This window comes from Tupaia chinensis, unplaced genomic scaffold (assembly GCF_000334495.1).
Source record: "Tupaia chinensis unplaced genomic scaffold, TupChi_1.0 Scaffold142652_1, whole genome shotgun sequence".
In the NCBI taxonomy this organism is placed as follows: domain Eukaryota; kingdom Metazoa; phylum Chordata; class Mammalia; order Scandentia; family Tupaiidae; genus Tupaia; species Tupaia belangeri.
The window spans coordinates 73,158-87,087 of record NW_006202498.1 but is presented as its reverse complement, the minus strand read 5'-3'; the positions used below and the strand labels follow the sequence as shown (position 1 = coordinate 87,087).

General features: G+C 36.1%; 1 protein-coding gene across 4 annotated transcripts in view; it reads left to right on the top strand.

Moving 5' to 3' along the window:
* Positions 1–8,913, top strand: part of LOC102498185 (UDP-glucuronosyltransferase 2B31) — a 16,449-nt gene extending 7,536 nt beyond the window's left edge. For 3 of the 4 annotated variants that reach the window (XM_027766343.1, XM_006163573.2, XM_027766342.1), the window contains exons 3-6: positions 1,727–1,858; positions 3,753–3,840; positions 4,787–5,006; positions 8,634–8,913. In XM_027766343.1, coding sequence (XP_027622144.1) covers positions 1,727–1,858; positions 3,753–3,840; positions 4,787–5,006; positions 8,634–8,913 — 720 coding nt within the window. The remainder of the gene's footprint in view (positions 1–1,726; positions 1,859–3,752; positions 3,841–4,786; positions 5,007–8,633) is intronic. The other variant, XM_014582161.2, reaches the window with a different exon arrangement.
* The last annotated feature ends 5,017 nt before the right edge of the window (positions 8,914–13,930 follow it).

Genomic DNA, 13,930 nt, shown 5'->3' with positions numbered 1-13,930 from the left:
CAGGAATGATAAAGTAGATGTTTATACATTTTGACAAGATATTCAAAAATATTCTGACTCAATATTTCTTTTATCAATGGGAGACTACATTGAGCAGTCCTAAATTATTTTGTGTAGAAAGTATTAATTTTAAAAATTGACAAACTTCTGAAAGAACAGGTCAGAATAACTCTCAAGCATTTCCAAGCAAACATATCTTCCCCAGGAGCTTAATAATATAGCTCAACTCAATTGAGCAAGAGCATGAGCAAGAGTTTGAGCAGATCTCCACTAAGATGGGCCTGAGGGCACCCTCCTTGGGTGGTTTAAATCCTATCTGTGGAACAAGGTCAGGGCATGATTACAGCCAGTAATACAACAGGACATTCTACTTAGTTTGATGGTGCAACATCAGAGAAAAAGGTGTCACATGCAAAAAAAAAAAAAAAAAATTGAACCTATTAATATGAATGGGGAACCAGCAATTAGCATAATGGCTATGTTGCTGGACTCCCACGTAGTCGACTGCGGTTTGTGTCCCGGGACCTCCTGGCTTAAAACTCACGCCGGGCACGTGTGCATGCATGCCCAAGATCCCGAGAGGAGAATGGAGGAGAAGGGATTGCGGTGTGACCATCCCCTCTGGGGGTTGATTTCTCGCTTTCTGTCTCTCTGTTTCTCTCTGTCTGTCTGGCGAGCGCACACGCCCTATAGCAAATATATATATGGATGCATAGGTGTTTATGTATTATTCTGAATATAAATAGAACCGTTAGGACTATTTCTGAAACTCCAAACCATACCAAATGCCTAAATGTCACTGATTCTTACACTCCAGCTAAATTTTAAGGGCTGTTTTAGGATAAAAGTTGAGGGGAATTCTGAAAAAATGTGAATTATGAGTATTTTAGATTTGAGATAATACAGGTATAAAATCATCCCAACTCTAAGTAACTTTTTCTCAATGCTTAGAATCAGGAATGAAAAATACTAATGGCTTCAAACTAAAATAATTGTCCATCTTTTCTCCTAGTATAAACACAAGTTGTTTAGTAGAACCCTTATCATAGAGAATTAAGGTATATTAAAAACTGGCAATAGTATCTGCTTCCAAAAATCTTTAGTACTAATTAATAAATCATAAATTAAGAGTTTGAGTATAATTTCTAATATCATCCTCCATAACAATTGCTCTCTATTATGTTTACTTCCTACATACATATTTATGTAAATACGTCTAATAGAGTACAATTATCTCATATTAAATACCTCTTTACCAAAATCCTGACTTATTAGTCCAGTTGAAAAACACCAGTCATAGGGCCAGCAGGTGGCGGAGTGGTATGGCACTGGACTCCCACATTGTCCACTGTGCTTCAAGTACTGGACTCACAGCTTAAGAATCACGTGTATATAAGCGTACATGCTCACAATTTTGAAAAGAAATTCTCCATCTGCTTGAAGGAAAAATAATGTGGCCTTCGCTCCTGGAAGATGATTTCTCTTTCTCTCTCTCTCTCTCTCTCTCTCTCTCTCTTTTTCTCTCTCTGTCTCTCTGGTGAGCACACACTTCCTATAGCAAAAATATCTGGGAAAAAAAAAAACACTCACACAAAAATAAAACACCTGTCATTCTAATAATTCCTTACACTCCATGATATTCTCTCCTTAGATATTTTTACCAACTCCTCATAATGGTTTGTGCTCTGGTTGCTCATTTGTGATGAAGCAAGTTTTTTCTTCACAGGAAATGGAAGACTTTGTCCAGAGCTCTGGAGAAAATGGAGTGGTGGTGTTCTCTCTGGGGTCAATGGTCAGTAACATGACAGAAGAAAGGGCCAATGTGATTGCATCAGCTCTTGCCCAGATTCCCCAAAAGGTGAGTTAAAGGGCCCCAGTGGTGGACAGCTGCTGTGTCCCTCTGTTGTCTCTGTAAAGGATACTACTCAAAAGACTAAAAAAAAAAAAAAGATATTGGCAGGGCCCAGTTAAAGAAAGTATGCCAGTGTCCGAGGTAGCCAGAAGTAAGAGAAACAGTGAAGATGGACCTATGCATAACAAAATGTGGTCCCAAAAGAACTCTACCTCTTGTCCCTTAAATTAAACACTCATTGGGACTGAGGGAAAAGGAATGAAGCAAATGCAAGCCTGGCTCAGGAAAAGACTCAGACATTCCCAACTCCATAAAACGTAATAGAAACTTATGATTCTAATGTATAAAATACACTGTACTATTTGGGTATTTTATAAATTATTTTGTACTTTCCCATTGGATACAGCTTTCTGTAAATAAGCAAAGCAAATGTTTGCCTAAGAACTGAATGTTACTTTTAACACTCTCAGAGCAAACTGAATCTGATTACCTGTAAACTATACTCCTGTTTATGTAATTCACTTAGGAATTCCCAAATCAGGACATTATTTGATCCTGGGCATGAAAGTGGCTTGGGTCTATTAAAGAAACTATTACTGTCAGTAATAGCTGTCAAGGCCTGGTTCATTACTAAGGTGTTACTAGACAACAGAAAAAAGTTAGCAATATCACGATTTTGGATGTTTCAACAAACTTTACTTACTTATTTACTTATTTTATTTTATTTTTTTAGGTTTTTGTTATAGGATGTGTGCACTCACAAGAGGGACAGAATTAGTATGAGGGAAAGTGAGAAATCATCCCACAGGAAGTTGCCCATGCTGAAATCCCTTCTCCTCCATTATCTTCCTGAGGTCTTGAGCATGCATACATGTGTACCAGCATGAGTTTTAAGCTATCATATCAGGGACTTGAACTGCTATTGGCCATGTGGGAATCCAGCACCTCAACAACTATGCCATCTGCATGCACAAACAGACATGTTTTTTTAAGAATTGCTAACAGGCTCTTTTTTTCAACACTTAAAGGACTTCTAAACTAGCAATAGTGATAAAAGAGATCTATTTCAAATATTGCAACCTATGCTTTTTCTTGGAGGTAGTGCTCAACAATCTGTTCCCTAAAACAAGTTATACATAAATGTAGTTGGAATTGATTTATTTTCCACAAGTAGCTGATGGCATAGCTTTCCTTTTCTGTACATCAAAAGTAATGGGAATTTTAAAAATAACTTAAGACCAACATTATAATCTACCTGTTAAGGATAATAATTTATAATCCAAAAGGGTCAACTGTGGTTCAAATACCAGCTTGGAAACTTGTGGGTTTATTCCCAAAGACCCAACAAAGGCACAATGGAGAAATGAAGGAGGAGCTTACAGCAAGACCATGACCCACTAGGGAGTGCTTTCTCTCCCTTTCTCTCTCTCATCTCCTTCGATCCTTGCCAAGTGCAGGCACTTTCTGTCAGAAACAAAACAAAACAAAACCATAGAAATAACTTAAGGAACAGTAGATATTTATAAATGCCTCATGTCACTCAAAAATTGAAATATTAAAACTGGATGAGGAAAGCAAATGCAAAATACATAAAACAATGTGTATTTGATCAATAATTTGCTATACAATTATAGAAACTGAATAACATTTTTTTATAAACCTGGATTAGTCTTTGATCTAGCACTTTTTAAGCTACCACGTGTTAACATCAGGATTGTCTTACATAACTGATTATAAAACAAATACATGAAATGTGGTTAGTTTATTTATCTGTCTTTCATTGTTCTCACTGTATAAAATACCGTGTTATAATTTTCTTATCTGCCAGGCGGATGTTCATTAGAATTCAAACACATTTTAAACTTCCCATTTTGCTAAGGTCTTTTCTTTTTCCTAACAGGTCATATGGAGATTTAATGGCAAGAAACCAGCAACTTTAGGAACCAACACTCAGCTATACAAGTGGATTCCCCAGAATGACCTTCTTGGTAAGACTCTGGAAAAGAAATACTAAAAATATGAGTAATAGCCAATGAGATGATAGTTCAACAGGAATCAAAATTTTTGAACGTATATTTTAAAACTTAACGAAATAAATTTGATATTTTCCAGCCCTAGGGGTGAGGTGAATAAACTGTTTAATACTTGCTCATTTTTTGTACACAGTTACATTCTTTGTGGTAAGATCAAAGTATCTTTAGTACAACTGTGATTACCTCAAAAAGGCAGTTTAAAATAATTTTCTTACTTGTCTTTGTCTTCTATATTTACAGACTCATATCTCTCCTTTTAACTCCTGAAAGAATATATCAAATGCTACTGAGAAATAACAGCTGCCTTTTACTGCCAATGATGCTACATTTTCTACAGGAAAAAAACTACATGGTCTTTATCATGAAGCAATAACACATTTCATGATAAAGTGTAGCTTTTCCTTTTCCTAATACCAATACCACCACCACGTCACCTCTGCTGTCCTGGACACTTTACCTATCAGGCTCAGTGACTTCATTACTTTATGAGTTTATGATCTAACACAATTCAACTCTGGACAGGTGACTTGCTTTCTTGCTTTCCTTTATTCATTCTCTCTGTATCCCTCTGCTGAGCACACACTCCCTAGAGCAAACTTGAAATAATAAGAAGAAATTAAATGAATAAATAATTTTAAAAGATTTAAAGGAAAAAGAAGAGAGAGGATAGTTCTAGATACCAGAGACAGCAATCTTCTAGCCATTGTTCTAGTTTAAAGTCACACACCACCTCTTTCACATAGCTTTTGCTTATTCTATGGCACAAATGCCCTTCTTGTTCTGAAATAACAAAGTCATTTTAATGAAGATTGAACATTGCCACTATTAGTCTTTATATTGTATAGTTCTCATCTCATTGCTAAGATGCATAATAATTTTGCTAAACCTTACCCAATTCCAGGTCATCCAAAAACCAAAGCTTTTATCACTCATGGTGGCACCAACGGCGTCTATGAGGCCATCTATCATGGGATCCCCATGGTGGGACTTCCTTTGTTTGCGGATCAACCTCAAAACATTGTTCATCTGATGACCAAGGGAGCAGCGGTTAGACTGGACTTTAACACCATGTCAAGTACAGACTTGCTCAATGCATTGAAGACAGTCATTAATGACCCTTCGTGAGTATAACAATTTTTTTTATTCCATATGATTCACAGATCAGATCTCTGGTTAACAGTGAAGATAATGTTCATCCTTTTTTTGAAAAGATTAATTTGGAATGAATTTAAATAACTTAACCCATCTGAACCCATTTCAACCAGAAAAATACTTCAAATTTGCATTTGAACCACATTATTTAATGGGTAATCAATTAATGCAAGAATTTCTAAACACACACATAAAAATTAAATTTTGGTAACCAATTCTAATAAAGAATACCCACAAGAATAAAAAAATAAACTTACAGAAATATGATAAAATATTTGGAACAAGCAGTTGGCATAATGGCTACATCGCTAAGTTACCAGGGAGTCAATCATGGCTGGAGTCCCAGACCCAGCAGCTTAAAATGCACGCCAGGCACATGTGCATGCGGGACTAAAATCCCAAGATGAGAATGGAGGGAAAAGTATTTAGTCATGGCCTCCGCCTCTGGGGGACAATTTCTGTCTCCCTGTCTGTCTCTGTCTCTCTGGTATCCACACATGCACTATAGCAGAAATCTCTCAAAAAAAAAAGACATAATATTTTAATTCAGTAAATATTTAACTATTAATATAAATATAAATTTTAATAAATAAGATAACACAAAAGTATGCTGAATAGAAATTTAAGTATAAATAATATTTTAAAATGAAATATATATTTTAATTAAAAATGTTTACTACAAAAAATCATTTTTCTCCTGAAATTTGCCTTTTATTTTCAATATTTTCACAGGTTTTATCATTATAAATATTATACAGAATATAAAATTTATTTCTTTAACGTATAAATGCACATATAATTAGTATTTTCATAGCTTTATGAAACTCTCAAAAAATATGTTTGTAGGATTTTTCAATCATTTCAAATGAAACATCATGTGGCATACAATTCACTTTCCATGATAGTATAGACATAGACAACTCTCAATTTACTTTCTGTTCTATAGATTTTCTCCTCTGTGTAGATTTTATATAAATAAATCATCTCATTTATTGTAATTCATAACTAGCTTGTTTCACTAGTACGATATTCTTTTTTGGGGGGAGGGGGGAGAGGTTTTTGCTATAGGACACCTGCACTCACCAGAAAGAGAGAGAGACAGAGAGATAGAAAATGAGGAATCACCCCCCCAGGGGGATGGCTACGCCACAATCCCTTCTCCTCCATTCTCCTTTCGGGATCTTGGGCACACATGCGCACATGCCTGGGGGTGAGTTTAAGCCACCAGGTCCGGTACTTGAACCACGGTTGACTACATGGGAGTTCAACGACATAGCCATTATGCTAACTGCTGGGCCCACTAGTATAATATTCTTCAGTTACATCCATATATCTATGGTTCATTTGTTTATTGCTAAGAATATTCAATGGTATGGGTATACCCCACTTTATTTGTTTATTTCTTTATTCATCAGTTCATGAATGTTTTGGTTTTCAAATTGGCATTATTACCAATATTGTTATTTGAGGAGACATTAAAAAGTCTGTGTAAAATAAGATTAAAGTAGGCATTTATTTTGATTCAAAAAAAGTCTTAAAGTCTATGCATAGTGTCTTTATAATGAGCATTTTCCATGAATTTTTGAAACCCTTTCATATATAGTTTGTGAGTGTGCTTTATTTTATTCCTTTTGGTAGGAATTAGAATGGTATTTCTGGGTAATTATTGGAAATGGGTTTATGAAAATCTGCCAAACAGTGTTCCACAGTAGTCGCAAGCTTTCACTCCCACATAGGAGAGTTCTAATCTCTCCACATCACTGCTAACAGTTTTCATTATCTGTCTTTTCATTAAACCTACCCTAGTAAGAATAAAGTGGTATCTCATTGTGGTATTGACTTGAATTTCTCATATGCCTAGGGCATTATCTTTCCATGTTTTATAAGCCATTGACTAGTTTCTTTAAAGAAATGTGAATTCTAATGCCTTTTCCATTTTTAAATTGCATTCTTTATCTCATGCTGGGTTGTGTGCATGCATGCCCACAATTCTGAGATGTAAGCTGAGGAAAAGGGATTGCTGCATGTTCATCCCCTCTGAGGGAAGATTCCTCACTTTCTCTCTCCCTCTCTCTTTCTTCCTCTCTGTTCTCCAGCAAGTGCATATGCATCTCTAGCAAATATCACTTTTAAAAAAATAGAACTGATACCAGAGGCCAAAAATGGTTCAAACTTATATCTTCATTTATGATAGTTATGTGATATTTTCATGTACCAGAATGCTATAGAGGAATGAAGTATATCAACAAAAGAGATGAAATTGAGAAACTAAGGTGTACATAAAAGATAATTCCAATACACAAGCAGAACTAATCTATATTGTCACCATTCTGGATAACAATTAATTTGGGGAAAAGATCAGTAGTTAAAAGGCCCCAAGAAAAAGGTGTGTTGCTGGACAGTTGTGACTTTGCATATCAAAATCTAATTAGCAGGTATATTGGGATCACGTCACCATAAATTTTAAGCTTATAGTGAATTTTTTACCTTTGTATCAGATATGTCGAGTTTCTTATGTATTTTATATTTAAATAATGTTTATTTTATACATTATTTAATTGTATTATTTTATTAAAGCATGCTATAGGGCATGTGTGCTCACCAGAGAAAGAAAGAGAGAGAGGAAAAGTGAGAAAGGAAGACACCAGGTCCGGGACTCAAACTGCTATCAACCATGTAGGAGTGTACTGTCCTAGCAACCATTACACCTGCTACCACCATAAATTAAGGTTTTATTATAGAAAATGCAATGCATTAATATTCTAGAAATCAAGTAGAAAAATAAATAGAAAGAAATAGAAGAAATATCTAAGGCTATAGTTAGGTAGCCAGAAAAAAACCTGTCTGGTATATTTAAGCCAAGCCCTCAGATATGAAATAGAATCAAGCCTTGGAGTGTTGTGTGGAAGAATGTACCAGAAAAGGGAAGGAGGAACAGAAAAGGTAAGAGTGCCAAGGTGAGGATACCTTTGGTGGTTCCACAGAACTGTAGATAACTAAGGAGTCAAAGCAGAATAGGCGGGGCCAAGTGTTAGAAAAGGTTGCCAGTGTCTAACCACATCAGGTTTTATAGTCCAAACAGCTTTGAGTTTTATTCTAAATGTGATGAGAAGACAGGGACATTTTGGTTTGTCATTATTTTATCATAATCTGAAGTGTGTTTACCAAAGTGTCATTCTCACTATTGAGTGGAAAGAACACAGTAGAGGACAGTAGAAAAGAATGAAAGTAGAGTAACTTCATGCACCACATCACAGTTCCTCTTTGAAAGCTTCAAGATGATCGCCCTCAAATTGCATTTCCACTATTTCATTTATAATTCCTGGAGTGGTTACCATTTCCTCTGCTTAAGATACTTAATGATCGCTCCTAGCCTTCCATTTTTACTGTTGAAAAGATTTGTCATTCATGAAATTCCCACCTAAAAACCTAACATTCTATGAGGACAAAGGAAAATTAAAAATAGACCAATACTTTGGAAGTTTAAAGTCTTTATACTGAATCATTCATATGACTCTTTTAAAAGCCATTCATAGACTTCATATCCTTAGACAAATTAACTTACTTCAGAAGGGTATCATTTGTTTCTGCTTCAGATACAAAGAGAATGCAATGAAGTTGTCAAGAATTCAACATGACCAGCCAGTAAAGCCCCTGGATCGGGCAGTCTTCTGGATCGAGTTTGTCATGCGCCACAAAGGGGCCAAGCACCTGCGGCCGGCTGCCCACAACCTCACTTGGTTCCAGTACCACTCTCTGGATGTGATCGGGTTCCTGCTGGCCTGTGTGGCATCTGTGATAGTCATCATCTCCAAACTGTGTCTGTTTTGTTGGCGGAAATTTGCTAAAACACCCAACAAGAAGAAAAAGGAATAATATCTAAGAAATGATGCTACTGTGCCTAAAAGTTGGAACTGAACTCAACCAACTTAATCCTGCACTGTTTACTTTGTAAATCCAAACTGTTTTCAAAAATTCACTAAAAAATATGAATATTCCATGTCAAGAGAAAAAACAGTTGGATAGCAATAAAATAAATTTATGTCAGTGTATATTGAAATTTATTGCAATCCATGTTTACATGATAATATTTTTAACTAATCTTCATTAAGATCAAAAGTTATAAATAGACACAGAAACATTAAGAGGTCTACACATACTATTAATGTAGTTTGCAAATACTCAGAATACTTTAACATCCTTTTGGTGCAAACTCTTCCAGTTTTAATATTTTACGTAGAAACAATTCAATAATGAGAATTTTTAGAACAACTTATTCTTCTGTTTGTTTGGGGATACTGGTAGTACTACTTGGCCATTACTGTGCATATGCTTCAACATTGTCTTTTCTAAACAATGTATTTAACCTCTTCATGCACAGTCATTTTTCAGTGGAATGTATATGGAATTTCTAATGTAATAACTCAGTGCCTCATAATATAAAATTAAACTATGCAGAGAAAACTTTGGGTTTATGGATTTGTCCTCTTTTTCTTAGTCATTAAAAAAGATTGAACTGGTTACTCTCACTCACTAATCTTTGATGAAAATCTATGAGCTTTCTTTCAGATTGCCATAAGGTAGAACTGTATTCTTTTTTTTTTTTAAGAATTATTTTACTTAACTTTATTTATTAATTTATTTATTTATATATTGAGCAGAGATGGACAGAGCGAGAAAGCAAGTGTGTGTGTTGGGGGGTGGGTTTGTGTGGGGAGGAGATGGAAAAGCAAGACACCAAGTCAGGGACCTGAACTAAGGCCGACCATATGGAAGTCCCGTGCCCTTAACCACCATGCCACTTCCTGGCCCCAATACAGAACTGTATTCTAAAGAAATGCATCAAATAGTCATCCTTTCTCCATGTACATGTATGTATCTATGTCCACTGCTTCCAAGGATGACACAGTATCACAGCTATCTTACAGACATGTTGTGAAATTTAATGAGTAAGTGGAAGACAGTTTGCCATAATGATTATTATTCTTTATAATTGTATAGGAAGAGCATGCTTCATTTTCCTCCCATTCCTCAGGAGCTTACTGACCTCTCTCTTCCATCACACTAATATAGAAATATTAAATCCTTGGGGCCAGCAGTTAGCGTAATGGCTATGTCGCTGAACTCCCACGTACTCGACCATGGTTCTCGTCCCGGACCCGGTGGCTTAAAACTCACGCTGGGTGCGCGCGCGTGCATGCCCAAGATCCTGAGAGGAGAATGGAGGAGAAGGGATTGCGGCATGGCCATCCCCCTGGGATTTCTCGCTTTCTGTCTCTCTGTCTCTCTCTATCTGTCTGGCGAGCACACGTGCCCTATAGTAAAAAACCTCTTAAAAAAAAAAAGAAATATTAAATCTTTTTCATGATTGAAAATAATGTCATCATTTTCTTTGAAACATTTGCATATTAAGACCTTTTACAAGCAGTAGCAATGCAAATAATACAGGTATTACTGAAATTTTATAGGAAAGATGTAAATCAAACAACATGGCTTCCAAGGGCCCTTTCTAAGCTACACATCAGGGAGGCTCTTCATGGGCAAAGTAATTCAACTTGAGAAAAACTGTTGTAAAGAGACCCTCATCCAAGTCTCACAACATTCTCAAACCTAGGACACTAATTTATCATAAAATGAAGTAAAATTTTGATAATAGAGGAATTCTAGAAAGAGTTCACAAGAGAATTTTTAATAAAATTCATCATAAAGTTCACACATTTTAAAGAAAAAGAGAACAACTGCACTGTTTAGAAAATTATGTTGTGAAACTATGCACTTGAGCCTAAATTAATTTTCCTGAAGTATATTCTCAACTAATATTTATAAATCACACTGTGGGACAAACCCAATTTTAGTATCCATCATATTAAAAAACACATAAATAACCAACTTAAACAAGTTGTAAATACTATCTAATATGCAAATCAATTAAGAATAAGACTTAGCAATTCACACAGGTAGAAATGGACTATAACATAAAATATGACAACAATCACTGATAATTAAGTAAATAAAAATTAAGCCAATTAGTTTTCTCATAGATTTGTACCTTATATAATCTGACGAAGTATCACAGCTATCTTACAGACATGTTGTGAAATTTAATGAGTAAGTGGAAGACAGTTTGCCATAATGATTATTATTCTTTATAATTGTATAGGAAGAGCATGCTTCATTTTCCTCCCATTCCTCAGGAGCTTACTGACCTCTCTCTTCCATCACACTAATATAGAAATATTAAATCCTTGGGGCCAGCAGTTAGCGTAATGGCTATGTCGCTGAACTCCCACGTACTCGACCATGGTTCTCGTCCCGGACCCGGTGGCTTAAAACTCACGCTGGGTGCGCGCGCGTGCATGCCCAAGATCCTGAGAGGAGAATGGAGGAGAAGGGATTGCGGCATGGCCATCCCCCTGGGGGGTGATTTCTCGCTTTCTGTCTCTCTGTCTCTCTCTATCTGTCTGGCGAGCACACGTGCCCTATAGTAAAAAACCTCTTAAAAAAAAAAAGAAATATTAAATCTTTTTCATGATTGAAAATAATGTCATCATTTTCTTTGAAACATTTGCATATTAAGACCTTTTACAAGCAGTAGCAATGCAAATAATACAGGTATTACTGAAATTTTATAGGAAAGATGTAAATCAAACAACATGGCTTCCAAGGGCCCTTTCTAAGCTACACATCAGGGAGGCTCTTCATGGGCAAAGTAATTCAACTTGAGAAAAACTGTTGTAAAGAGACCCTCATCCAAGTCTCACAACATTCTCAAACCTAGGACACTAATTTATCATAAAATGAAGTAAAATTTTGATAATAGAGGAATTCTAGAAAGAGTTCACAAGAGAATTTTTAATAAAATTCATCATAAAGTTCACACATTTTAAAGAAAAAGAGAACAACTGCACTGTTTAGAAAATTATGTTGTGAAACTATGCACTTGAGCCTAAATTAATTTTCCTGAAGTATATTCTCAACTAATATTTATAAATCACACTGTGGGACAAACCCAATTTTAGTATCCATCATATTAAAAAACACATAAATAACCAACTTAAACAAGTTGTAAATACTATCTAATATGCAAATCAATTAAGAATAAGACTTGGCAATTCACACAGGTAGAAATGGACTATAACATAAAATATGACAACAATCACTGATAATTAAGTAAATAAAAATTAAGCCAATTAGTTTTCTCATAGATTTGTACCTTATATAATCTGACGAATCACCTCCCCCTCAGTTATGTACCTAGTAGTGCACCACTGTACAATGCTGAAGCCACACAGAAGGCCTGGATTCAGTTCCAGGGTCACCCTAAACAGTCTGGTGTATTGGCAAACACCGGTGGTCAAAGCTGACTGAAAGTCTGGTACAAGAGGATCACAACATGGAGAGGATTTCAGGCAACTTTATTCATTGCTGGTCAAATTTACCTTTGAAATCTTTCTTAAAGAAGCCAACTCCTACCTAAGTATTGATAACCCTTAAAACAATTTCGACTTACCTCTTAGGAGGTTTGACAACATCCTGCAAACTTAGCTGGTCTGGTCAGAGTCCATGCGCATGAGACATTCAGGGGCATGATCACTTGCCCCATCAAAGGCATTTCTGCATCTGGAGAATAATAGCAATGAATTCATTTTACTACAGAAAAATTTAACTCCTTGCATTCCCCATATAATTTATAAATAGGACACTCCTTTGTCTCATTGGAGAACACGTGGGAAGAGGACAGTCTGGCACCACAGAGGCTAAACACAGTACAAATGGATCCAGATCCCACAGGGCTGACTGCAGCTCAGTTCCCAGCCTAGCATTTTCTAAAACACACCAGGTACTCGTGCATGGATACCCCAAATATTGATTATATGTAGAAGAGGAGTAAAAGGGAGTGTTGAGTGACTATGCCCCATTGAGTATTTCTCTTCTTCTCTCCCTCTCTCTCTGAAGAACGCATGGTCTGAAATAATTGTAAAAATTATAGTATGAAGAACTTTTTAAATATTCATAGAAAATGCATATTATCAAAAAACTATAAATGGGGGAGCCAGCAGTTAGCATAATGGCTATGTCACTGGACACTCACGTAGTCGACTGCGGTTCATGTCCCGGATCCGGTGGCTTAAAACTCACGCTGGGTGCATGTGCGTGCGTGCCCAAGATACCGAGAGGAGAATGGAGGATAAGGGATTGCGGCGTGACCATCCCCCCTAGGGGGTGAATTCTCTCTTTCTGTCTCCATGTCTCTGTCTGTCTGGCGAGTGCACGCGCCCTGTAGTGAAAACCTCTCCAAAAAAAAAAAGGAAAAGAAAAACTAGGAATGGAATGCAAAATGTTATCCACCAAAATAAATTTATATTTTAATATTGTATTTTGATAAACTGTTTGAAGTTCCCTCTTACAGTAAACACATAAACTGTTATTAAAGGGAGCTAAAATCTTGTATGCCTCACATTGTTATTAGAACCATTAGTTTAGGGACTAGCAGATGGTGAAGCAGTAACGTCAGTGGGCTCCCCACAGTCAATTGCATTTGAGTCCTGATTCAAGTGGCTTAAAACTCACACTCCCCATGTGTGCATACATGCCCACATTCCCAAGAGGAAAATGGAGGAAGGCGGATTGCTACATGGCCATCCCACTTGGGGTGATTTCACACTTTCTGTTGCTGTGTCTCTCTCTGTCACTCTGGAAAGCCCATGTGCCCTAGAGCAAAAATCTCTCTTAAAAAGAAAAAAAAAGAAAGGATTAGCTTATGATTTGTTTTAATAAAACAGTTTATTTCAAAATACACATACACACATATATATATACATATATATGTATGTGTGTGTGTGTATATATATATGTGTGTGTGTATATATATATATATATACATATATATATT